The 25,921-nt window shown below is 36.6% G+C and overlaps 1 protein-coding gene across 4 annotated transcripts in view; it reads left to right on the forward strand.

Moving 5' to 3' along the window:
• PTPDC1 (protein tyrosine phosphatase domain containing 1) overlaps window positions 1–25,921 on the forward strand; it is a 90,168-nt gene that overhangs the window by 22,487 nt on the left and 41,760 nt on the right. For 3 of the 4 annotated variants that reach the window (XR_003790852.1, XM_029203524.1, XM_029203522.1), the window contains exons 1-2: window positions 7,936–8,038; window positions 17,555–17,642. Coding sequence is in view for 3 of the 4 variants with exons in the window: in XM_029203524.1 (XP_029059357.1) it covers window positions 8,036–8,038; window positions 17,555–17,642 (91 nt within the window). In the remaining variant the exon portion in view is untranslated. Of the gene's footprint in view, window positions 1–7,935; window positions 8,039–17,554; window positions 17,643–25,921 lie in introns of those variants that run through there. The other variant, XM_029203523.1, reaches the window with a different exon arrangement.

A 25,921-nucleotide genomic window follows, 5' to 3' on the forward strand; every position in this document is an offset into this window, starting at 1 on the left:
GAACTTGAGCCTTTCTGAGTTTTCTTGTAACTTGTGGAATTTCTTCATGATAGCTATTTTGAATTCTCTATTAGATCATAATGCTCCACAATTTTCTGTTGGTTTTTGGGGAATTGTCATTTTCTTTTTGTGATACAGTGTTACTGTGGTTCTTTAGGATGCCTGATGAGTTGTTCCTCTGCTGGTGCATTTGAAGAAGCAAATACTTTCCCACTGGATTCTAATAACTCAACAAATAAGAAATTAGAGGATTTTCTTTTGTTTTCCAGTATCAGAGGTATTGCCCCATACCCTCATTATCGCTTCTTGTGCCTTCAGGGTCAGTGGCATTGCCTCCTGGGGCACAGGGATGATGGGCTCTTCTGCCGCGTCCAGAATTCCCTGAATCACAGGCTTCACAACCAAGGGTGGGGATGGGGAGTTGGGGTCATGCAGGCACCTCTGCTTGTATCTGGTATTGTAAGGTTCACAGGCTCCACCACGGTGGGCACTGTGGCAGTTGGCCAGAGTTGTGGACGCCTCAGTGACTTGGGGGATGGGGTCCTGGGCCCTAGTACTGCTGCTGCCCAGTTACCAGTGGCCATGGGCGCCACTCCTGCTGGGAGGTCAGAGTCACGTATACCACCTCCTCTGTTGCTACCTAGTTTTCTAGGGCTGTGGGCTTAGCTGTTGTGGCTGGAGTGCTAGGATTGCAGGCACTGCCTCTATTGTTCCCTCAGTTCTGCCTCTACGTGTTACAGTCCACCCACCTTTTGGTGTACAGGTGTGTGGTATTCTTCAGCATCCTATTGTGTTGAGTAGAGGGGCCCTAGTTGAGTTATGGATGTTTTACTGGTTGTAGATTGAAAGGGAGTGTCTCATTTCACTGTGCTGCTGACATCACTCTCCCAGATTTTGTTTCTTCTCAAAGGTATTCTTGGTAGTTTGTGTCTTTCTAGGAACTTTTTAAATCTTTCTTACCTATTTGTTGGCATACTTTTCTTCATAGTATTCTCTTATAATCCTTTTTATTTCTGGTTATAATATTCCCTCTTTATTATTATAATTTGAGTCTTCTCTTTTTTGCGGTGGGGGGGGAAGTCTTGCTAAAAGTCTGTCAATTTTGTTGATTTTTTTAAAGAACCAACTTTTGGGTTAGTTGATTTTTATGCATGACTTTTCTCTATCTCTTTTTTTCCCGTTCTAATCTTTTGCATTTCCTACTTTCTGCTTGCTTTGGGTTCATCTTGCTCTTCTTTTTTCCAGTTACTTAAGGTGGAAGGTTATTGAGTTGAATTCTTTCTCTTTCTAATATAGCGTTTACAGCTATAAATTTCTCTTTAGCACTGCTATGTATCAGCATAGCTGTGTATCATAAGGTTTGATTTTTTTTGTTGTTTTTTTCATTCATCCCAAAGTACTTTATGTTTTCCATTGTGTTTTCCTCTTTGACCCATTGGTTATTTAAGCATATGTTGCTTGACTTTTATATATTTGTCATTTTTCCACATTTTCTTTTGTTATTGATTTCAAATTTAATTTCATTGTGGTTAAAGAACATACTTTGCATGATTTAATTATTTTTTAGTTTATTGAGGTTTGTTTTGTCACCTAGCACATGGTCTGTCATGGAGAATGTTTCATGTACATTTGAGAAGGATGTGTATTCTGTTCTTTTTGGATCTAGAGTATTCTGTAGATATCTGCTATGACAAGGTAGTTTATGGTATTCTTCAATAAATTAGCTCTTTTTTGTTGATCTGCCTTGCTTGCAACCCATTCTTATAAGAGAGGTATTGAAGTCTCCAACTATTTTTGTTGAATTGTCTATTTCTCCCTTCAGGTGTTCAGTTTTACTTCATGTATTTTGGGGCTCTCTTTATAAGTGCAAGTATACTTATAGTCACTATATCTTCCTGATGAATCGATCCTCTTATCATTGTAAAATATCTTTCTTTTGTTTCTAGGAACAATTTTTGCCTTATAGAATTTTGTGTGATATTAGTATAGGCTTCTCAGTTCTATTTTGGTTATTGCTTGCATGGTCTATATTTTTCTATCTTTTATTTTTTAGCCTGTTTGTGTCATTGAGTCTAACTTGTCTTTTGTAGATAGCATATAGTTGGATTTATTTTTTTGAATGGAATCCAATTTATGCCTTTTTGTTTTATGTTTTTTGGGTCCATGTTTTTAAGACTAATTTTTTTAGATCAGTTTTAAGTTCATAACAAAATTGTGAAGGTACAGAGAGAGGAAGGTACAGAGATTTCCCATATATCCCCTGCCCCAACAGATGCATCTCTCATTATCAGCATCACTCACCAGAATGGTACATTTGTTATAATCAATGAACCTACATTGATACATCATAGTCAGCCATAGTTTCCCTTAGGGTTCATTCTTGATGTACATTTTATGGATTTGGACAAATGTATAATGACATAGTCATCATTAGAACATCATACAGAGTATTTTCACTGCCCTAAAAATCCTCTTGCTCTGCCTATTCATCCCTTCTTATCTCTTTGCCTCCCCCATCCCCAGCAACAACTGATCTTTTTGTCTTCATAGTTTCGTTTTTTCCAGAATGTCATATAGTTGGAATCATATAGTATGTAGCATTTTCAGATTGACTTCTTTCACTTAGTGATAATACATTTAAGATTTCTTCATGTCTTTTCATAGTTTGACAGCTCATTTCTTTTTAGTGCTGAATAATATTCTATTATCTGGATATACTGCAACTTGTTTATTCATTCACTTATTGAAGGGCATCTTGATGCTTCCAAGTATTATAAATCTGTTATCAACATTTGTGTGCAGGTTTTTGTGTGGACATAGTTTTCAACTCCTTTGGGAAAATACCAAGGAACGTAATTGCTGGATTATATACTAAGAGTATGTTTAGTTTTGTAAGAAACCACCAAACTCTTTCAAAGTGGCTGTACCATTTCACATTTCCACTAGTAATGTACAGAGTTGCTATTGCTCCACATTCTCACCAGCATTTGGTGTTATCAGTGTTCCAGGTTTTAGCCGTTCTAATAGGTGTGTAATGGTATCTCATTGTTGTATTAATTTGCATTTCTCTGATGACATATGATGTGGAGCTCCTTTTCATATGATTATTTGCCATGTATTTTCTTTGGTGAGGTCTCTGTTAAGGTCTTTGGCTCAGTTTTTACTCAGGTGTTTGTTCTCTTATTGTTGAATTTTAAGAGTTGTTTGTATGTTTTGCATAACAGTCCATTACCAGATATCTCTTGTGCAAATGTTTTTTCCCAGTCCATGGTTTGTCTTCTCTTTCTTTTGACTTTGTCTTTCACAGAGCAGAAGTTTTTAATTTTAATTAAGTCCAGCTTATTAGTCATTTCTTTTATGGATTTTGTCTTTGGTGTTGTATCTCAAAAGGCATCACTGTTCCCAAGGTTTTCTCCTATATTATCTTATAGAAGTTTTATAGTTTTGTGTTTTACATTTTGGCCTGTCATTGATTTTGAGTTAATTTTTGCGATGAGTCTAAGGTCTATGTCTAGATTAATGTTTTTTTCTTATGGACATCCTGTTGTTCCAGCACCATTTGTTGAAGAGACTGTATAGCTTTGCTCCTTTGTCAAAGATCAGTTGACGGTATTTATGTGGGTCTATTGCTGGGTTCTCTATTTGGTCCATTGATCTGTTATTTTGGCCAGTACCACATTGTCTTGATTACTGTAGCTTTATAGTAAGTCTTGGAGTCAGGTAGTGTAAGTACTCCAGCTTTGTTCTTATTCAGTATTGTGTTGGCTATCCTACGTCTTTTGCCTTTCCATATAAACTTTAGAATCAGTTTGTTGATGTCCGTAAAATAACTTGCTGGGATTTTTCTGGCTGAGATTGCATTGAATCTATAGATCAAGTTGGGAAGAACTGACATCTTGACAATATTGAATATTCCTGTCCATGAACATGGACTATTTTTCAATTTACTTAGTTCTTCTTTGATTTTGTTCATTAGTGTTGTCTAGTTTTCCTCATGTAGGTCTTATATATATATTTTAGGTGGCTCATTTTCTAAATCCATTCTGCCAATCTCTGACTTTTGATTGGGGTATGTAATCCACTTACACTTAGTGTAATTACCGATAAATTTACACCTGCCCTTTTCTTGTTTTTATATGTCTTGCAGCTTTTGCATTCCTTTATTCCTTGATTCTTGCCTTCTGTTGTGTTAGATATTTTTGATTATGCCTTTCCAATTTCCTTTTTTTTTCTTTTCTGTTTATTTTCAGTTATTTTCTTAGCACTCACCTTAGGATTACAATTAGCTCTTAAAAGAGCCTCATTTAGATTAATACTAGTTTAATTGAAGTATACAAAACCTTTCCTCCAGTATATCTGCATTGCCTTCTCCCTCTTTTGTACTATTACTGTCATCAAATTATACTTTTATATGCACTATATGCTTATCAACCTATTTTTATAATTATTGCTTTATGCAAGTGTCTTAAAACTGGTCAAGAAAAGTGTTATATTTAAAGAGTTATATTTATTCTCATAATACCCATTTAGTTAACTTTTTCTGGTGCTTTTTATTTCTTTGTGTGGATTCAAGTTACCCTATAATGTCATTCATTTCGGCCTGAAGGATTTCCTTTAGTATTTCTCATAGGGCAGGTCTGCTAGCAACAAATTCTCTCATATCTGTTTTACGGTTTTGGATTGTTTGTTTTTAAATCTGGAGGTGTCTTAATTTCTCCTTCATTTTTCAAGGAGAATTTAGCTGGTTATAGAATTCTTGGTTGACCATGTATTTCTTTCAGCACTTCGAAGGTGGTCATCTCACTGTCTTCCATCTTTTCTGATGAGACATAACCATCTGTTGTTACCCTCTTCATGGTCGTATTTTAGGCTACAACTTCCTCCACTCAGTTTTAGTTGCCTCTTTACTTTCATCTGCTTTCTTTCTTCCAAAATCCATTGAAGACTCTTGCTACTTGCTCTGTGAGCTTACTCTTTTTTTTTTTTTTTTGCAGTACGCGGGCCTCTCACTGTTGTGGCCTCTCCCATTGTGGAGCACAGGCACCAGACGCACAGGCTCAGCGACCATGGCTCACAGGCCCAGCCGCTCCGCGGCATGTGGGATCCTCGCGGACCGGGGCACGAACCCGTGTCACCTGCATCGGCAGGCGGACTCTCAACCACTGCGCCACCAGGGAAGCCCCGAGCTTATTCTTTTTAAAATTTTTTCTCACCAGGGTCTTAGGAGGAAGGGGAAGCTAGTGTATGAGTTCAATCTACTACTTAAACCAGATATTCTCTATCTTGCTATAGAAGGTCTAATCTAAGCCTGTGGTGTCCCAGGAGCTACACACCTGCATATGTTTTAAGTCATCCAAGCTTGTCACCCAAGTATTTGAAATATGTTTCACAGGATGGCTTTTTCTTTGAGAAGTAGTTCAGGAATTTAAGAGGTGTAAAATCTTGTTATCCTTCCCAGTCTGTAAATAAATGGGGATAGTAAAGTGAATAGTAAACTCTGCTTCATCTAGTAGTTTAAGCTTTTCATGTTGAACTAGCTGCAATTTATTTAAAACATTCTAAACAGTGTCACAATATGTGTATTTAAAGGTGAATGTAATTATATGTCCGTAATACTTACTAAAAGGAATATTCAGATAATAAACATCTGTTGGTTAGGAACCCTAACTATGGTCTCCAAAATGATGCGGTGTGTGGTGCTTGACTAAAAAGTGGCTGATGTGGAGGGTCTTTCTTCTTGCTGATACCACTTGCATAGCAATGCCCTGATTCCAGGTGATGTGTTTGGTTTAAAATAGAATTTTGGCAGGAACATTAGTGCCCAGGTCTCACCCAGGAACATGAGGCTTTTTCTAGGTCTGGTTGATGATGTAGGACTCCTTAATGTGTTTCAAGACATTGCGAAGATTGGCTCAGAAGAAAGCAAGGTTTGCTTGTGTGACAGGTTTTAACAGAACCCAGGAGACACTCTTTGACAATAACCTATAGAATATGTGCTGTTAGGTAAATGCAGATTGCTTACCTAATGCAGTAGTTCTCAAAGCATCAGCATCACTGGACACTAGTTAAAAATGCAGATTCTCAGCCCCACTCAGACCTACTGAGTGGACATTCTGGGGGTGAGGCCTAGCAGTCTGGGTTTTTAAGAAAGCCCTCCAAGTGATTCTGATGAGTGTTGAATTAGGAATTGTTGACCTCCTTATGAGTTTAGAAGTATCTGTGGTGGTGACGTTCACGTGAGGTTGGTTCAACCCTGTAGGAATAACCAGCCAGATGTGGTTGTTTGTGGGAAAAGGCTAGGGAGTATGGAAACCTTGCTTGTGAAAACCAGCTTCACCTATTGTTAATATCTTACCTATCTGCTTTATCATAATGTGTTTTCTGAAGAATCTGAAACAAACAGCATATTTCTTTAAATGATGAAATGGTGAGAATCCTACTGTAGTATTGTTTTTCCCTGATCTGTGATGAGTCTCCTGAGAGACAGGGACCCTGCCTAAGGTGTATTTAAGGTGTGAGATCACAGAAGCCAGTGAAGTTCATAGCAAACTGCCAGACATATCGTATATTCAAAGCAGTCCTTAGTTCTTTCCCTGAGGACTTACATAGCTAGAAAGGCTGGAGGGATTTAAAAAAGAAAAGGTGTTTTTTAAATGTTGCCTGCCTGCCCTCTGGAAGTGATTTGAGGAGAAAGGGGATTTTATATAGTTCTGGGGGTTTGGGTTTTTTTGTTGTTGTTTTTGGAGTTTTTTGTTTTGTTTTTTTGAGGTTGCAGATTCAGAGGTGAGGACTTACAGTTTAAAAGTAACCTGGTTTTGTTTTGTTTTACTACATAAAGAGTCATAAGGAGTGCTTTAATTCTTTTAAGAACAAAATACTACTGTGGTATTAGGAAGCTATGTTTTATAGCATCCAGGCCACTAGATAAATCTTCAGTCAGCCCTTCATGATAAGGGGATGTGAATAAACTGTGTAATTGGTATTAGGGAAGGCATCCCAAAGGAGAGAAAATTTGGGCTGAGGGTTGAATTTATTGTCATCATGTGTATTTGGCTGAAGAAAAACAGCTACACCCCTCAGGGAATTAGAAGAAATACAAATTTGTCAGGTTGAAAATAGGTGAGCAGTTGGAGATATAACTGTGATCAGGAAAGCTAAGATAGTGAGAATGCCATTCCTTTTATTTGCGTAGTGGTACTGTCATGTAATTGATAGGCTTTTAGCGATAATCTTGAGATAAGTAAAGCACTATTACTATGCCTCCTTTACAGATTAAAAAGCTGAGGTTCGAAGAGATTAAATGATGGTGGTGTGGTGGCAGCTACTTTTTATTGAATGTATATTCATGTATTTGTTCAACAAATCTTTGAGCACCTACTAGTGACAGGCCCTTTTCTGGGCTTTTGAGGCATGACAGTTGACAAAGCAGACAAAAATCTGTGTCTTCATTGGGTAGAGAAAGGCAGATGATAAACAGGATAAGTAAGTAAATTATGTAATGTGCTATTCATAAGTCCTGAAGAGAAAAGTGGAACAGGGAAGGGGAGCTGGTTTAAATTGTAAATAGGGTGACTAGAAGGGTTTCGAAGAGAAGGGTGACATGAAGTTAACAGGATCAGTCTGGCCGCTGTCTTGAGAACAGGCTGAGTTATGGATCAGGCATGGGGTTAGACCTGTGTACTGGCTCTCAGGTAACCTTTATAACTACTGCAGAGCAGATCGTGAGTCTCAGAGATGTTAGTACGTGTGCTTAAGATCACAGAGCCGGTCAGTGCCGACGACTCTATTGAAAATATGTTTAGATTTTATAACGTTATGTTCAGACCAGCTGCATTTCTTTTTCTGTTGGGAGGGAGGAAGCTAAAATGTGTTAAACCTAAAAGGGGCTGTGTTCTTGATATTTGTCTTTGGTACAGCAGTGAATGAAGATTTGGAATGAAGAATCAGCAGATTGCCTGCAAAGAGCAAAACAAATCTGAAAATTTTGCTGTGGAAAGGAGATCTGAAGAGTTTCTTGAAAGTGAAGAATTTATAAATGGTACAGAATCCAGCGTAGCCAGCTTACAATGCAGAGTGTAGCTGACTAACAGTGACGTTCCTTTTATTTAGTGTGAGGTCTTTCTTAATTGTTGAGAAGCTGTATGTGTAGTGGTTAAGAGCACTAACTCTGGAGCTAAACTGTGTAAATTCAAATCCCAGCTCAAATCCCAATTCAAATAATAGATGTGACTTCAGGCAAATTATTTGGTTTCTCTTTGCCTTAGTTTCCTAATCTGTAAAATAGAAATAATGTACAAACTAAACATGTTCTTACCATATGATCCAGCAGTCATGCTCCTTGGTGTTTACCCAAAGGAGCTGTAAAACCTATGTTCACACAAAAACCTGCGCACAGATGTTTATAGCCACTGTATTCATAATTACCAAAACTTGGAAGCAACCAAGTTCGTCAGTAGGTTAGTGAATAAACTGTGTTACATCTAGAGAATGGAATATTATTCAGCACTAAAAAGAAATGAGCTATCAAGCCATGAAAAGACATGGAGAACCTTACTTGCATATTACTAAGTGAAAGTACCCAATATGAAAAGGCTACATAATGTATGATTCCAACTGTATTATCAATACATTCTGGAAAAGCCAAAATACGGAGACAATAAAAAGATCAGTGGTTGCTGGGGTGGGGTAGGGAGCATAACTAAGTGGAGCATAGAGGATTTTTAGGGTAGTGAAAATATTCTGTATGATACTATAATGGTGGATACATGCCATGCATTTGTCCAGTTCCACAGTGTCTAATACCAAGAGTGAACCCTAAGGTAAACTATGGACTCTGGGTGATTATGATGTGTCAACGTAGGTTCATCTATTGCAACAGATGTACCACTTTGGTGGGGATTGTTGATAACGGGAAAAAGACTGTGCATGTGCGAGGTAGGGTGGGGGTTTATGGGAAATCTCCATACCTTCTACTCAGTTTTGCTATGGACCTAAAACTGCTCTAAAAAATAAAGCTATTTTTTTGTTATAAAGCAGAAACTAACACACCATTGTAAAGCAATTACACTCCAATAAAGATGTTAAAAAAAAATAAATAAAGCTATTTTTTTTAAATGGGAATAATGGTAGTATTCACCTAATAGTGTTGTCATGGATATTATATGAATTAGGATATATAAAGCATTTGGAACAGTGCCTGACATCGAGTAAGCTTATGCGTTTTAGTTATTATTCATGAACATAAAAATATTTATATAGGTTTCATGGGTTCACTTATAGACTTGGGCTTCCATCTCTGTTTTTCCCCCTACAAACTTAAGTTTTTCAGCCTCAAATTCTTCTGTCATGGTTGCTGTGTAGAATCTAATCATATTGACTGTACTTCTTTAAGTGTGGGCAGAAGGCCTCTTACCAGAATGAGCTGGCGTGTAATAATAACAATAATAATAATAACAATAATAATAACAATTTGATAATACAAATTGTTACACCAAACTTACCAACTCAGACATTTTGAGGGTGGGCCAAGGGATTTGCATTTTCCATAAGCACCCAAGGTGATTCTGATGCAAGTTGGAGTGGTAGTGCTTTGAGAATCTAGGAAGGATTATACCACACTTCTAACTTCCCAGGCACTTCTTAATGTAATCCCCACAAATTTTCTCCCAAAAATACACATGTAGATTTTGGCAGTTCACTGTGTATCTGGAAGATGGAAGGGAAAGTAGTGACCTAAGAACTCCTCAGTCCACCTCAGAACCCAGTCTCTGGTGTAAAATGACTTTTTTATGAAGTAGAACATACTTTGTATCGAACTCTTACTTTGTGATGATTCTTAACAGTATGAGTCATAGTCCATGGTGTTCTAACTTTTTAAGTATTAGGTACTAAATAGTGAGCGTGTGATTAATCCTAACAATTGAGTCATTTTGAGGGACTTTTGGAATAAAAGCAAATTCTAGGATAGAGTGAGCAAAATATCTGTCATAAGTAGCAGAACATGAAGTTAAGTAATATATGATGGTGCAGTGAAATGATAGGATTACTATTCAAACCCTTTTTCTCCTGAATCTACAATCAGGCACATGAAATAAATTCAGTTGTGAATGGAGATAATGTTTTTATAAATCTTCTTGAAAAGCTCAACCATTACTAACTACTGGCAGGACTGTTTTACAGATAATGAAGGGAATCCTTTACAGATTCTTATAAAAAATCACAGGAAAATGAAGTGAGTATAGACAGAAGGGAGAGAAACAAAAAGATTACAGATATTGGCTTGCAAATGAAAATAAACAAGCATTTATTGAATACCTATATGCCAGACATTGTGCTAGAAACACACACTCACACAACCTCTCATCTTCACAGCATCCTAAGAAAGTAGATATAATAATCCTCATTTTACAGAAGATAAAATTGAAGCTCAAAATGGTTCATACAGAAGGCAATGAACTGAGTCAAGATTTAAACAGAGAACTTTTGACTGTACCATATAGTTTAACTAACCTAGTTGAGCTGTATATAACTGGACAGTAAATTAATGTTTTTATGCAGAGTCAATGCACAATGAGCACTCTTGCAGAGTTCCCCTGAATTTGAGGTATTTGAAGAGGGCCAACGGAGATTTCTGCTTCCAACCAAGATGAAATAACAGAGACCAGAATCACCCTCCTGCCTGAAATAACTATAAAGCCAGGCAAAATATATAGAAAATGGGTTTTGGACATTGGAAAGCAGGCAGCTTGGAATTGTGATATCTGAGAGCAGAGAAATGTGATGAGCCTAAGGTTGCACCAGCTGCCTCTCTGGAAGCAATCTGTAGGCTGCAGTGCAGGGGTACCTAAACAGAGCCTTCTCAGAGATGTGTAGAGAGCCAGGGTGGCTAGAATTTGCAGCGTAGCGTACTGGAGAGAAGGGAGCAGTGTGAAGAGAGCCTTCAGAAACGTGCAGAGGGCCCTCAAGTCTTCGCTGGCCTAAAGTATTTGTCTGAGTACTGACCTGTGCAAATTACTCAAGACTAGGGAAAGATACAGGAAGGAGTAGACAGAACAGTTTTCAGGGCACTCAGGGGGCTGGAAATAGTTCGTGTTCCCGCCAGCCAGAGAAGAAAGGCCTCATAATACCCAGAGAAACAGGTGGAAGCCTTAGAAAGATATGGCCTTAAGCAATGGGCTAAATTAGCCTAAAATAAAGGCAGCTCTGGAGCTGCCATACTGATTTCAAATAACCAGTCTAATGAGAAAGGAAAAAAAAGTCAGCAATTGAGACCTATTGAATAAGTAATGAGGATTTCCTTGAGGAGAAAGAAGGATTAAGTAAAACAGGATGAAAGTTTGACTGGTTGTTCAGGAAAACAGGAATGCTGTTTAATTTATAAAGCAGTGGAACTGAGGCTACTAGAGTTTAGATGAAGGCAAGTGATCAGCAACTGCGAGAAGAATGAAAAGGAATCTGCACTGGATGCTTTTGATGGCCCTACAGATACAAATAGAGCTGATTTTCTGTTTTAACTCTTAGATTTTGAATGGTCTTGAAATACTCTGTTTCTCAAACTAATGTTTATTATATATTTCAGATCTTTGAAAATTGGTAATTTAACTGTACGCATGTATAGTAACTCTTGGGTTACTAACACCTTTAAAGAAAATTTTCCATTCTTCCACTGTTTTTCCTAGGTTAGAAGAATTACTTTTTCATATAAAGCATGTCGTGTTGTTTGGTAAAATATAGTATTTAAGCTTTACAATTATAGATAATTTACAAATAAGGAGAATATTTTATTTTACTACTTTTAAAGATGGCTTTTATAAAGTCATATTAGGATACATATGATATTCTTTAAAGGTGGACTATCTTTAATTTTGTAGATTAACTTACGTTTTAGCAATGTTAACCTGCAAAAAAGGGACAGCATTTATCACCCCCAAATGGGGGACATTAAATTGGGATTTACAGCTTATATTGGAGAAAGCTTTTTGTATTGCATCACTGCAGCCAGAAAAGTCAAAGGAAAAATCTTACAGGCTGAACTACAGGACAGAGTAAGACTGCTAGGCAAAACACACAACATATTTAAGACATGGTAAGCTATTTTTAAAAAGATGTACAGGGACTTCCCTGGCGGTCCAGTGGTTAAGACTTGACCTTCCAATGCAGGGGGTGCAGGTTCGTTCCCTGGTCAGGGAGCTAAGATCCCATATGCCTTGAGGCCAAAAAACCAAAACATAAAGCAGAAGCTATATTGTAACAAATTCAATAAAGACTTTTAAAATGGTCCACATCAAACATAAATAAATAAAAAGATGTGCAGCATATATGATGAAGAGTTGATATTAATATAGAAAGACATCTTGCAAGTCTGTAAGAAAGGGGCAAATGTCGCAGTAGGAAAAGGGCTAAATTCTGAAGCAGGCAGTTTATTTACAAGAAATTCACTTTTTTAAAAAAGCTTCTGAAAAACTACTTTGCCTCACTTAAGAAATGCAAGGTAAAACAATAATGAGATGATTCTGTTAAAAAGGTTTAAAATGGCTGGCATTGATGAGGGCGAGAGAAAAGACTTGTCTTTTAATAAATTGTGTAAATTGGTCAGATCTTTCTGTAGGGCACAGTGGATTGGTATTCGAAGCGTGCAGGCTGTATTCATGTCCCAGCTCTACCAGTGAAAATGTGTAATCTCAAGCAAGGTTTCCCACCTGAGAAAATGGAGCTAATAATAGTATATACTGCATAGAGTGATTCTGTAAGAATGACGTGGATTTTGTAAAGTAAAGCACTTAAAATATAGATCATGGTACTTGGTACCCAAACAATTTTAGCTTCTGAAGGAGACTCAGTCTGCATATTGGAAGGAACTAATAATCAAGGTTACTGAAAAGGGCCTGTTTCTAATACACTGATTGACATCCAGACTTCTCATCAGCAATGTTGTTTGTTAAAACACAGTAGACATGACATAATATGGCTTTCAACCTACAATTCTGTAAGTAGCCAAATTATCAGCCAAGTATGAGGATAAAATAAATATTTTCAGAATGAGAGGACTTAGAAAGTTCGTCGTCCATTCACCTTTCATGAAAAAATTACATGAGGATAGAGCAAAGCCAAAGCAGAATCTGAGGAACAGTGGCCTCAACTCAGGGGTGCAATTAAAAGAAATCCTAGGTTGGTAACTGTTTAGTGGGCCTAGGAAGCTTTTCATCCACATTAGAATTAGGAACCCAAAGGGCTTGGAAAAAATATTTTTAAAAAGCAAGTAGATAGTATGATTAAGAATTTGAGGGCTTCCCTGGTGGCGCAGTGGTTGAGTCCGCCTGCCGATGCAGGGGACACGGGTTCGTGCCCCGGTCCGGGAAGATCCCATATGCCGCGGAGCGGCTGGACCCTTGAGCCATGGCCGCTGAGCCTGCGCATCCGGAGCCTGTGCTCCGCAACGGGAGAGGCCACGGCAGGGAGAGGCCCGCGTACCACAAAAAAAAAACAAAAAAAAAAAAACGGGGAAGTCTGTATAAGAAATACAATGTCTAAATTTACAGCAGAACAAAATCTTCCCTTGTTTTAAGCAGCTAATGAAATAAAAGATAATCCACTTGACACTGATGCTTGGAATGTTTTACTTTGAGCAGCACAGGTTTTGTGATACAAGATTGCACTTCTTTTTATATGAGTCCAAGCATAAGACTTGGTAAAAAATATTTTTAAGGTAAATATGTATGGATTATACATATGTGTATACAGATAGATATATGTATAATATCTAATACACTCAATAATTATATTGTATTTCATCTTACATATTGGAATGAGCCTATAGACAAAGCATGGGAAACTTAATTACAGATATAGCTAAAGCTTAAAAATTAAAAATCTTTTAAAAAAAGAAATGATATAGTTAGCAGAACTTGGAAGTGGAGGGGAAAGGTGAAATGGAATAATACAGATAAACTTCTTATTTTACAAGGTAAGGAGTCAAGATACTGTTTAAAGTTGATAGAAGAAGAGATGGTTAAAGGATGTTATTTAAAATTACAAAGATAATCAGAAGAATTAAAAATATAATGATGTATTAAATGGGGAAAGGTTTGGCATGGTGGGAGGTTGGTAGAGTAAATGAGCCAATTTCCTCATCTTTTATACCAGGAATTCAATAGTCTGGTGAATCATTTTAAAGATGATAAAATAATAACCAGAGGTGTACATATAGTCACTACCCCCCAGAAGAACTAAAGCCTGTGTTTACATTGTTTACCTCTGGGGAGTAAAGCTTGGTCTGGGAGATAGGAATGGAGACTTTACTTCTCCTTCTGTACCATTTATTTCACTTTAAACTTTTATATATGTTTAATTATCTGTACTGAATGTCCAGTTTTTAACCTCAAAATGTATTATAGATCATTTTTTAGCCTTTTTATTTAACCATTGTATCCTGATGTGTCTTGAGACTGCTGAAAACTGCTTGAGACTTCTGAAATATCATGGTAAGCCACATACACTGCAGACAGAGGAGCTGATTGTTTTTGTTCTAATTTTTGATGATCACACCCCACCTGAGGGATACATCTCAGCTCTGAGTACTAGGATATGAATAACTATAGAGTGTAAATAGAAAACGGCATCCAGGTCTGTGAGGTCTAGAACCATTACATATGAAAAACGGTGAGGGGAGGAACTGCTGGTGGTTAGTCTGGGAAGATGTAATTTGGGATGATCGCCAGCCAGCTTTTGATATGAGGAAGAAAGGGTTTATTTATTGTTCTGTGTAGTCTCAAAGGGCAGAAATATTTCTCACCAATGGGCAGAAATTACAGAGTGGCCACGTTATAAAGAGCTTTCTAACTACCAGAGCTGTGTGATAATGTCAGTGTTACTGTTCAAAGACATTGTGGAGAGAATGCTCTTGTGGGTTAGGATTCTAATAGAGGACTTCTGAGGTTCCTTACAACTTTGAGTTTCTGAGGGGCTAGTTAAAAAGAAAGTTTTTTAAGACAGTCCACAATCATATTAGTACTTTTTGCTACCCAAAAGAGTAAAATTAATTCGACACTCTTTAAAGCCATGGGGTTTTTCTGTTTTTTTGTTTTTGTTTGTTATTTTGGCCGCGTGGCACAGCATGTGGGATCTTAATTCCCCGACCAGGGATCGAACCCGCGCCCCCTGCATTGGAGGCAGGGAGTCTTAACCACAACACGAAAAGCCACGTTTTCAATGAGCTCTAGGTCTTGGGGATACAGACATAAATAAGACATGAATAGATCCATGAAACTCAGTCTAGTATGCCCATTTCAGCTCAACAGATGTGCAGTGAATGTGTTCCTTACACCAGACTCTCCCCTTCTTTAGAGACAGAGATGAGCTAATCATGGCTTCTCCTCTCGAGACCCCGTGGTGTGCAGGGGAGCCAGTCCGTAGTCGCATTTCATTACGTTACAGCTGAAGAGCTTAGGGTGGCATCAGGGAAACCTTCACAGAAAAAGTGACAACTGGTTCTACCTTGTTACCACATGCTGGGTCACCTGGGACATGCTTATAACTCCTCATCTACAAAACAACCTGGGCTAGAACTCTGACTGCTCTAAAATTCCATGGTTCTAAAATGGTGATAAATTGTTTTTTGGTCAAAACATGTTTTGAAAGTCCAAATTTTTGAAAAGTAATATGGTAAAAATGTTTACTGTAAATCTAATCATAATGGATATTCTTTCAAATTAAGTTTTTGCTACTGAGTTTCGTGGAACAACTTGTTCCATTAGTCCATTGACTTCTTGTCTTTATGTAACATTCATTTGAAATGTTATGCCCATTATAAAATTTTGTATTAATTAGTATGATACCAGATTTGTATATAAATATTGCAGGAATTTCTTTTTCCTTTCATGTTAGAGCACCTTTATGATTTTAATTCTTGCATTTCTTTTGAAGGGAGACAGTTTCATTGAATAGGACTTTAGATTAAAAATTTTATACCTATTGAGCATATAAAACTTGATTTTAGAAATAAAATTTTAGTGAATTTGAAATTCTTGGAGGACCCCTGAAATTTGTGAAGTGATTTTTCTCACAAAAATAAATGCTCTAGGGAAAAATATTAAGGCTGTATTAATTACCACTGTTAATTTATTGGTGCAAAAAATTTCAACAGATTTTTAGAGCATTTAAAAAAAATACATAACCATATAAAAATTATAGTTTGACCCCCCAGTCATTGATGCCCAAACAATAAGCATGCTTTTTCAAAGAAAAATATTAAAGTCATTATTTAGAAAAAAACTTTAACATTGTGTGTGACTTTCTGTTGTGTCACAGTCAACTCTCCCCTTCTAGAACATTCCAAGCTTCTAATCATGGCTTGGTCCTTCCGGTGACCAGCGCCATCCAGGGGCCATCCAGTAGCCCACCTAGAGTTAAAGTTGCCTCATTAGAATTGGAACAAAAGAGGCTCCTTGGGCTCCTATCACTTAGGAATTTACGATGGTCTAGTTGCTCTGTGTCAGGAACCAGGGAACAAAGGTCAATGTGTTTTCCTTATTTCACAATCCGACACATAATAGGGGCTTCAGAAAGGTGGCAGTTTTTGCTTTTTGACACATAAAAAGATTTGCTTAACTTTCCTCAGTGGAGAAACCATAGGAACACAGTGATCACTTAGCCATATAGCTTAGCATGAGCTAGATGAAGACTGTTAACTGTAAAGTCATAAACTCAGTAAACTCTTTTTTTTTTTTACATCTTTATTGGAGTATAATTGCTTTACAATGGTGTGTTAGTTTCTGCTTTATAACAAAGTGAATCAGTTATACATATACATATGTTCCCATATCTCCCTCCCACCCTCCCTATCCCACCCCTCCAGGCGGTCACAAAACACCAAGCTGATCGCCCTGTGCTATGCGGCTGCTTCCCACTAGCTATCTACGTTACTTTTAGTAAAGAATGAGGGCTTCTGTTTAATTGCCTAGTGTACTGTCATGTCCACAATAAATGTTACTCCTTGAACCCAGTTCAAGTACAAATTCCTTCTTCAAGCCTTGCACCTGCCCTCAAATTGGACAGCCGTCTTGCTTGTCCAGGACTGCCATGTGACACTTAGCACATATTAGCATTTTTTGTGTCTACATCTTATCTTCCCAACAGTCTATAAATGTATAGAAAGAGTATGTCTTATTTTTCTCTGTAATGTCCTTACTGTCTAGCACAGCACTGTCCAGTAGAATATCATGTGAGCCACATATTCAAATTTAGATTCTCCAGTAACAAAAGAGTCAGAAAAATAATTTTTAAAATGTATTTAACCCAATATATCAAAAATATTTCAATGCCAAATAAATGTAAAAAATTAGATATTTTACATTCTTTTTTTGTACAAGTCTCCAAAATCTTGTATTTTATATCTACAACATATCTCAAATCTGTACTAGCCACATTTCAAGTGCTCAATAACGCCTTAGCTAATGACTGCTGTATTAGACAGTAGAAGTCTAGCACATTATACGTGATCAGCATATGAATATTCTATAGGCAAACCTTCAAAAAGTAATCTTTTCTCCCCCAACAGACTACCATGGCTGCGGGAGTCTTGCCTCAAAATGAACAACCATATTCTACTTTGGTGAATAACAGTGGGTATGCTGAAAACATGAAAGGTAATAGTTCTTTAATATGCTTTTTGTCTTTGTGTAAACTAGAGTTTAATACAGTTATATGAATATACATGAAAGAAAAGGCTGATTCTTCATATTGGAATCTCAAGTTGCAGTTACTACTTACAGCCTTTTGTTTATTTCTGCCTTACTATTTTCACCTGTTAAAATTCCTTTTCAAAATCCTGATTAATGACCTTAGCCTTTTTTATTCCTTAATTTTTTTATACAATTTTTGAAGGTTACTTTGCATTTACAGTTCTTACAAAATGTTGACTATATTCCCTGTGTTGTACAATATATCCTTGAGCTTATCTTACACCCAGTAGTTTGTACCTCCCAGTCCCCTACTCCTGTATTGCTCCCCCCACCACTGGTAACCATTAGTTTGTTCTCAATATCTGTGAGTCTTTTATGTTATATTCACTAGTTTGTTGTATTTTTTATATTCCACATATAAGTGATATCGTACAGTACTTGTCTTTCTCTGACTTATTCACTTAGCATAGTGCCCTCCAAGTCCATCCATGTTACTGCAAATGGCAAGATTTTGTTCTTTTTTATGGCTGAATAAATTCCATTGTGTATATATACACCACATCTTCTTTAAACGTTCATTTGTTGATGGACACTTAGGTTGCATCCATATCTTGGCAATTGTAAATAACGCTGCTGTGAACATTGGGGTGCATGTATCTTTTCGAGTTAATGTTTTTCTTTCTTTTGGATATATACCCAAGAGTGGAAGTTCTATATGGTAGTTCTATTTTTAGTTTTTTGAGAAAACTCTATATTATTTTCCACAGTGGCCACACCAATTTACATTCCCACGAACAATGTACAAAGGTTCCCTTTTCTCCACATCCTTGCCAACATTTGTCATTTGTGTTCTTTTTAATGATAGCCATACTGACAGGTGTGAGGTGATATCTCATTGTGGTTCTAATTTGCAATTCCCTGTTGATTAGCTATGTTGAGCATCTTTTCATGTGCCTGTTGGCCATCTGTATTTCCTCTTTGGAAAAATGTCTATTCAGTTCTGCCCATTTTTTAATCAGGTGTATGACCTGTTTATATCAATATATGTTGGATATTAATCGCTTATTGGTCATATCATTTGCAACTATCTTCTCCCATTCAGTAGGTTGTCTTTTCATTTTGTCGATGGTTTCCTTTGCTGTGCAAAAGCTTTTAGATTTAATTAGGTCTCATTTATTTATTTTTGCTTTTATTTCCTTTGCTTTAGGAGACAAATGCAAAAAACTGTTGCTACAATTTATGTCAAAGAGTGTTCTGCCTGTGTTTTCCTCTAGGAGTTGTATAGTACCGGTCTTAAATTTAGGTCCTTAATTCATTTTGAGTTTATTTTTGTATATGATGTTACAGAATGTTCTAATTTCATTCTTTTACATGTAGCTGTCCAGTTTTCCCAGCACCACTTATTGAAGAGACTGTCTTTTCCCCATTGTATATTCTTGCCTCCTTTGTCATAGATTAAGTGACCATAAGTGCTTGAGTTTATACTAGGCTCTCTATCCCTATTGATCTATGTGTGTTTTTGTGCCACTACCATACTGTTTTGATCACTGTAGCTTTGTAGTATCGTCTGAAGTCAGGGAGCATGATTCCTCCAGCTCTGTTCTTCTTTCTCAAGATTGTTTTGGCTATTTGGGGTCTTTTGTGTTTCCATACAAAATTTTTAAATTATTTATTCTAGTTCTGTGAAAAATGGCATTGGTGTTTTGATAGGGATTCCACTGAATCTGTAGATAGCCTTGGTCAGTATGGTCATTTTAACAATATTGATTCTTCCAATCCAAGAACATGGTATATCTTTCCATCTGTTTATGTCATCTTCAGTTTCTTTCATCAGTGTCTTACAGTTTTCTAAGTACAGGTCTTTTGTTTCCTTAGGTAGGTTTATTCCTAGGTATGTTATTCTTTTTGATGCAATGGTAAATGGGATTGTTTCCTTATTTCTCCTTCTGATAGTTCATTGTTAGTGTATGGAAATGAACAGATTTCTGTGTATCAAGTTTGTGTCCTTCAACTTTACCAAATTCATTAATCAGCTCTAGTAGTTTTCTGGTGACATCCTTAGGATTTTCTATGTGTAGTATCATGTCATCTGCAAACATTAACAGTTTTACTTCTTCCTTTCTAATTTAGATTCTTTTTATTTCTTTTTCTTGTCTGATTGCTGTGGCTAGGAATTCCAAAACTATGTTGAATTAAAGTGGCGAGAGTGGATATCCTTGTCTTATTCCTAATCTTAGAGGAAATGCTTTCAGCTTTTCACCATTGAGTATGATGTTAGCTGTGGGTTTGTCATATATGGCCTTTATTAAGATGAGGTATGTTCCATCTACTCCCACTTTCTGGGGAGTTTTTATCATAACTGGATGTTTGATTTTATCAAAAGCTTTTTCTGCATCTATTGAGATGATGACATGGTTTTTATTCTTCAGTTTGTTAATGTGGTATATCATATTGATTGATTTGCAGATATTGAAAAATCCTTGCATTCCTGGAATAAATCCCATTTGATCGTGGTATATGATCCTTTTAATATATTGTTGGATTTGGTTTGGATTTTGGTATTTTGTTGAGGATTTTTGCATCTATGTTCATCAGTGATATTGGCCTGTAATTTTCTTTGATCTTGGTATCAGGGGATGCTGGCCTCATAGAATGAGTTGGAAGTATTCCTTCCTCTGCAAGTTTTTGGAGTAGTTTGAGGAGGATAGGTGTTAACTCTTCCCTAAATGTTTGATAGAATTCACCTGTGAAGCCATCTGGTCCTGGACTTTTACTTGTTGGGGAGGTTTTTTTTTCATTACTGATTCAGTTTCATTACTGGTAATTGTACTGTTCATAGTTTTTATTTCTTCCTGGTTCAGACTTGGGAGTTTGTACCTTTCTAAGAATTAGTCCATTTCTTCCAGGTTGTCTATTTTATTGGCATAGAGTTGCTTGTAGTAGTCTCTTATGATCCTTTATATTTCTGTGGTGTCAGTTATAACTTCTCCTTTTTCATTTCTACTTTTATTGGTTTGAGTCCTGCCCCTCTTTTCCTTGATGAGTCTGGCTAAAGGTTTATCAATTTTGTTTATCTTTTCAAAGAACCAGCTTTTAGTTTCACTGATCTTTGCTATTGTTTTTATCATCTCTATTTTGTTTATTTCTGCTCTGATCTTTATGATTTCTTTCCTTCTACTAATGTCAGGTTTTGTTTGTTCTTCTTTCTCTAGTTCTTTGAGGTATAAGGTTAGGTTGTTTATTTGAGATTTTCTTGTTTCCAGAGGTAAGCTTGTATTAGTGTAAACTTCCCTCTTAGAACGTTTTGCTGCATCCCATAGGTTTTGGGTTGTCGTGTTTTGTTTTCATTTGTCTCTAGGTTTTCTTTTAATTTCCTCTTTGACTTCTTCTGTGATCCATTACTTGTTTAGTAGCATATTGTTTAACCTCCATGTGTTTGTGTTTTTTGCAGTTTTTTTCTGGTTGATTTCGAGTCTCATAGTATTGTGGTCAAAAAAGATTCTTGAGGGCTTCCCTGGTGGTACAGTGGTTGGGAGTTTGCCTGGCAGTGCACGGGATGCGGGTTTGAGCCCTGGTCTCGGAGGATCTCACGTGGCATGGAGCGGCTGGGCCCATGCGCTACAGCTGCTAAGCCTGTGCTCTGCAGCCCTTGAGCCACAGCTGCTGACCCCATGTGCTGCAACTGCTGAGGCCTGCGCGCCTGGAGCCTGTGCTCCACGGTGGGAGAGGCTACCACAGTGAGAAGCCCGTGCACCACAGCTAGGGGTGGCCTCCTCTCGCTGCAACTAGATGGAGCCCATGTGCAGCAATGAGGACCCAGTGCAGCCAGGAATGAATGAATGAATTGATAAATAAATAAATTTATTTTTTTTAAAAAAGATGCTTGATATGATTTCAATTTTCTTAAATTTACTGAAGCTTGTTTTGTGGCCTAGCATGTGATCTATCCTGGAGAAATATTCCATGTGCACTTAAAAAGAATGTGTATTCTGCTGCTTTCAGATGGAATGCTTTATATATATATATATATATATATATATATATATATATCAATACAATCCATCTGGTCTAATGTGTCATTTAAGGGCAATGTTTCCTTATTAATTTTCTGTATGTATAATCTCTCCATTGATGCAAGTGAGGTTTTAAAGTCCCATACTGCTACTGTGGTACTGTAAATTTCTTCCTTTATGTCTGTTCATATTTGCTTTATGTATTTAGGTGCCTCCTATATTGGGTGCATATATATTTACAATCTGTATATCTTCTTCTTGGATTGATCCCTTGAACATTGTGTAGTGTTCTTCGTTGTCTGTTGTAACAGTCTTTATCTTAAAGTCTATTTTGTTTGGACTTCCCTCGTAGTCCAGTGGTTAAGACTCCATTCTTCCAGTGCAGGGGGTGTGGGTTCGATCCCTGTTGGGGAACTAAGATCCCACATGCCACATGGCTTGGCCAAGAAATATAAATCAATCAATAAATAAGAATAATAAAACAATTTTTAAAAAATAAAAAAAGTCTATTTTGTCTGATATAAGTATTGCTACTCTGGCTTTCTTTTGATTTCAATTTTTCTGGAATACCTTTTTCTATCCCCTAACTTTCAGTCTGTATGTGTCTCTAGATCTGAAGCAAGGCTCTTGTAGGCACCATATACACGGGTCTTGCTTTTGTATCCATTCAGCCACTCTGTGTCTTTTGGTTGGAGCATTTAGTCAGTTTACATTTAAGGTAATTGTCGATGTGTATATTCTTATTGCCATTTTGTTGATTATTTTGGATTTGCTTTTATGGGTCTTTTATTCCCTTTCTTCCTTTGTTTTCTTCTCTTGTGATTTGATGAATGTCTTTAGTGTTATGTTGTATTCCTTTTTCTCTTTTGAGTGTATACTTATAGATTTTTGATTTGTGGTTACCATGAGGTTTTCGTATAGCAGTCTATATATATACATGATTGTTTTAAGTTTTTGATCTCTTAATTTCAAATGCATTTTAAAAAACCTGCATTTGTACTCTTCTCACGATTACTGGTTTTTCCTTTTTTATTGAAGTATGGTTGATTTACAATATTGTACAATTACTGTTTTTGAGGTCATATTTTACATCTAATCGTTTAGTGTATCATTTAACTGCTTATTGTGGATATAGATGATTTTACTACTTTTGTCTTTTAACCCCTCTACTAGCTTTGTGTGTGGATTATTTCCTACCTTTACTGTATGATTGCCTTTACCTATAAGCTTTTTCATTTTGTAATTTTCTTGTTTCTGGTTGTGGATTTTTCTTTTTTGCCTGGAGAAGTTCCTTTAACATTTGTTGTGAAGCTGGTTTGGTGGTGCTGAACTCCTTTTAGCTTTTGCTTGTCTGTAAAGCTTTTGATTTCTCCATCAAATCAGAACCAAGAGCTTTACTGGGTAGAGTATTCTTGGTTGTAGGTTATTCCCTTTCATCCCATTAAATATATCTTGCCACTCCCTTTTGTTTTTTATCTTAGTTTTTTTAACTTTTTATTTTATATTGGAGTGTAGTTGTTTAACAATGTTCTATTAGTTTCAGGTGTACAGCAAAGTGATTCATTTATACGTATACATGTATCTATTCTTTTTCAAATTCTTTTCCCATTTAGGTTATTACAGAATATTGAGCAGCATTCCTGTGCTACACAGTAGATCCTTGTTGGTTATCCATTTTAAATACAGCAGTGTGTGTACATGTCAGTTGCAAACTGCCTATCCCTTCACCCCACCATTCCCCCAGTAACCATAAGTTTGTTCTTTAAGTCTGTGAGTCTCTGGTTTGAAAATAAGTTCATTTGTATCATTTTTTTTTAGATTCTGCATATAAGTGGTATCATACAATATTTCACTTTCTCTGGTTTACTTCACTCATTATCTCTAGGACCTAGATAATCTCTAGGTCCATCCTTGTTGCTGCATATGGCATCATTTCATTATTTTCAATGGCTGAGTAATATTCCATTGTATATATGTACCACATCTTCTTTATCCATTCCTCTGTCGATGGACATTTAGGTTGCTGCCATGTCTTGGCTATTGTAAACAGTGCTGCAATGAACATTGGGGTGCATGTATCCTTTTGGACCACGTTTTTCTCTGGATATATGCCCAGGAATGGGATTGCAGGATCATATGATAGCTCTATTTTTAGTTTTTAAAGGAACTTTCATACTGTTATCCATAGTGACTGTACCAATTTACATTCCCACCAACAGTGTAGGAGGGTTCCCTTCTCTCCACACCCTCTCCAGCATTTATTGCTTGTGGATTTTTTAATAATAGCCATTCTGACTTGTGTGAGGTGATATCTCAGTGTAGTTTTGATTTGCATTTCTCTAATAATTAGCAATGTTGAACATCTTTTCATGTGCCTGTTGGCCATCTGTATGTCTTCTTTGGAGAAATGTGTATTTAGGTCTTCTGGGTTGTTCATTTTGATGATATTAAGCCACAGGAGCTGCTTGTAAATTTTGGAGACTAATCCCTCATCAGTCACATAATTTGCAAATATTTTCTGCCATTCTGTGGGTTGTCTTTTCGTTTTGTTTATGGTTTCCTTTGCTGTGCAAAAGCTTTTGAGTTTCATTAGGTCTCCTTTGTTTATTTTTGTTTTTACTTTCATTACTCTGGGAGACAGATCGAAAAAGATAATGCTGCAATTTATGTCCAAGAGTGTTCTGCCAATGTTTTCCACTAAGAGTTTTATAGTGTCTGGTCTCACATTTAGGTCTTTAATCCATTTTGAGCCTATTTTTGTGTATGATATGAAAGAATGTTCTAATTGCATTTTTTTCCCCATGTAGCTGTCTAGTTTTCCCAGCACCACTTATTGAAGAGACTGTCTTTCTGTCATTGTATAGTCTTGCCTCCTTTTTCATAGATTAATTGACCAGAGGTGCGTGGGTTTACTTCTGGGCTTTCTATCCTGTTCCATTGATCTATATTTCTATTTTTGTGCCAGTACCATACTGTTTTGATGACTGTTGCTTTGTAGTAGTCTGAAGTCAGGAAGCCTGATCCCTCCAGCTCCGTTTTTCTTTCTCAAGATTGCTTTGGCTATTCATTGTCTTTTGTGTCTCCATACAAATTTTAAGATTTTTTTGTTCTAGTTCAGTGGAAAATGCCATTGGTAATTTTATAGGGATTGCATTGAATCTGTAGATTTCCTTGGGTAATGTAGTCATTTTGACAATACTCATTCTTCCAATCCAAGAACATGGTATATCTTTCCATCTGTTTGTGTTATCTTCGATTTCTTTCATCAGCGTTTCATAGTTTTCAGAGTACAGGATTTTGTCTCCTTAGGTAAGTTTATTCCTAGGTATTTTGTTCTTTTTGATGAGATGGTAAATGGGATTGTTTCTTTTTGGGGGAGGGGATTGTTTCTTGAATTTCTCTTTCTGATTTTTCATTGCTAGTGTATAGAAATGCAACAGGTTTCTGTGTATTAATTTTGTATCCTGCAACTTTACCAAATTCATTAATCAGCTATAGTAGTTTTCTGGTAGCATCTTTAGGATTTTCTATGTATAGTAACATGTAGTCTGCAAAAGTGACAGTTTAATGTCTTCTTTTCCAATTTAGATTCCTTTTATTTCTTTTTCTTCTCTGATTGCCACAGCTAGGACTTCCAAATCTATGTTGAATAAAAGTGGCAAGAGAGGACATCCTTGTCTTGTTCCTGATCTTAGATGAAATGCTTTCAGCTTTTCACCTTTGAGTAAGATGTTAACTGTAGGTTTGTCATATATGGCCTTTATTATGTTGAGGTATGTTCCCTCTATGCCCACTTTCTGGAGAGTTTTTATCATAAATGGGTGTTGAATTTTGTCAAAAGCTTTTTCTGCATCTATTGAGATGATCATATAGTTTTTATTCTTCAATTTGTAAGAAAAATGAAATCATATCAAACATATTTTCCATCTACAATGCTATAAGATTAGAAATAAGCTACATGAAAAAAACCTGTAAAAAACACAAACATGTGGAAGCTAAACAACATGCTACTAAACAACCAATGGATCACTGAAGAAATCAAAGAGGAAATCAAAAAATACGTACTGGCAAATGAACACAAAAGCACAACGATCCAAAACCTATGGGATGCAGCAAAAGAAGTTTTAAGAGGGAAGTTTAAAGCAATAGAGTCTTACCTCAGGAAACAAGAAAAATCCCAAGTAAACAACCTAACCTTACACCTAAAGCAACTAGGGAAAGAAGAACAAA

This window comes from Monodon monoceros, unplaced genomic scaffold (genome assembly GCF_005190385.1).
Source record: "Monodon monoceros isolate NGI ecotype Baffin Bay Population unplaced genomic scaffold, NGI_Narwhal_1 Super_Scaffold_5, whole genome shotgun sequence".
Taxonomy (NCBI): Eukaryota; Metazoa; Chordata; class Mammalia; order Artiodactyla; family Monodontidae; genus Monodon; species Monodon monoceros.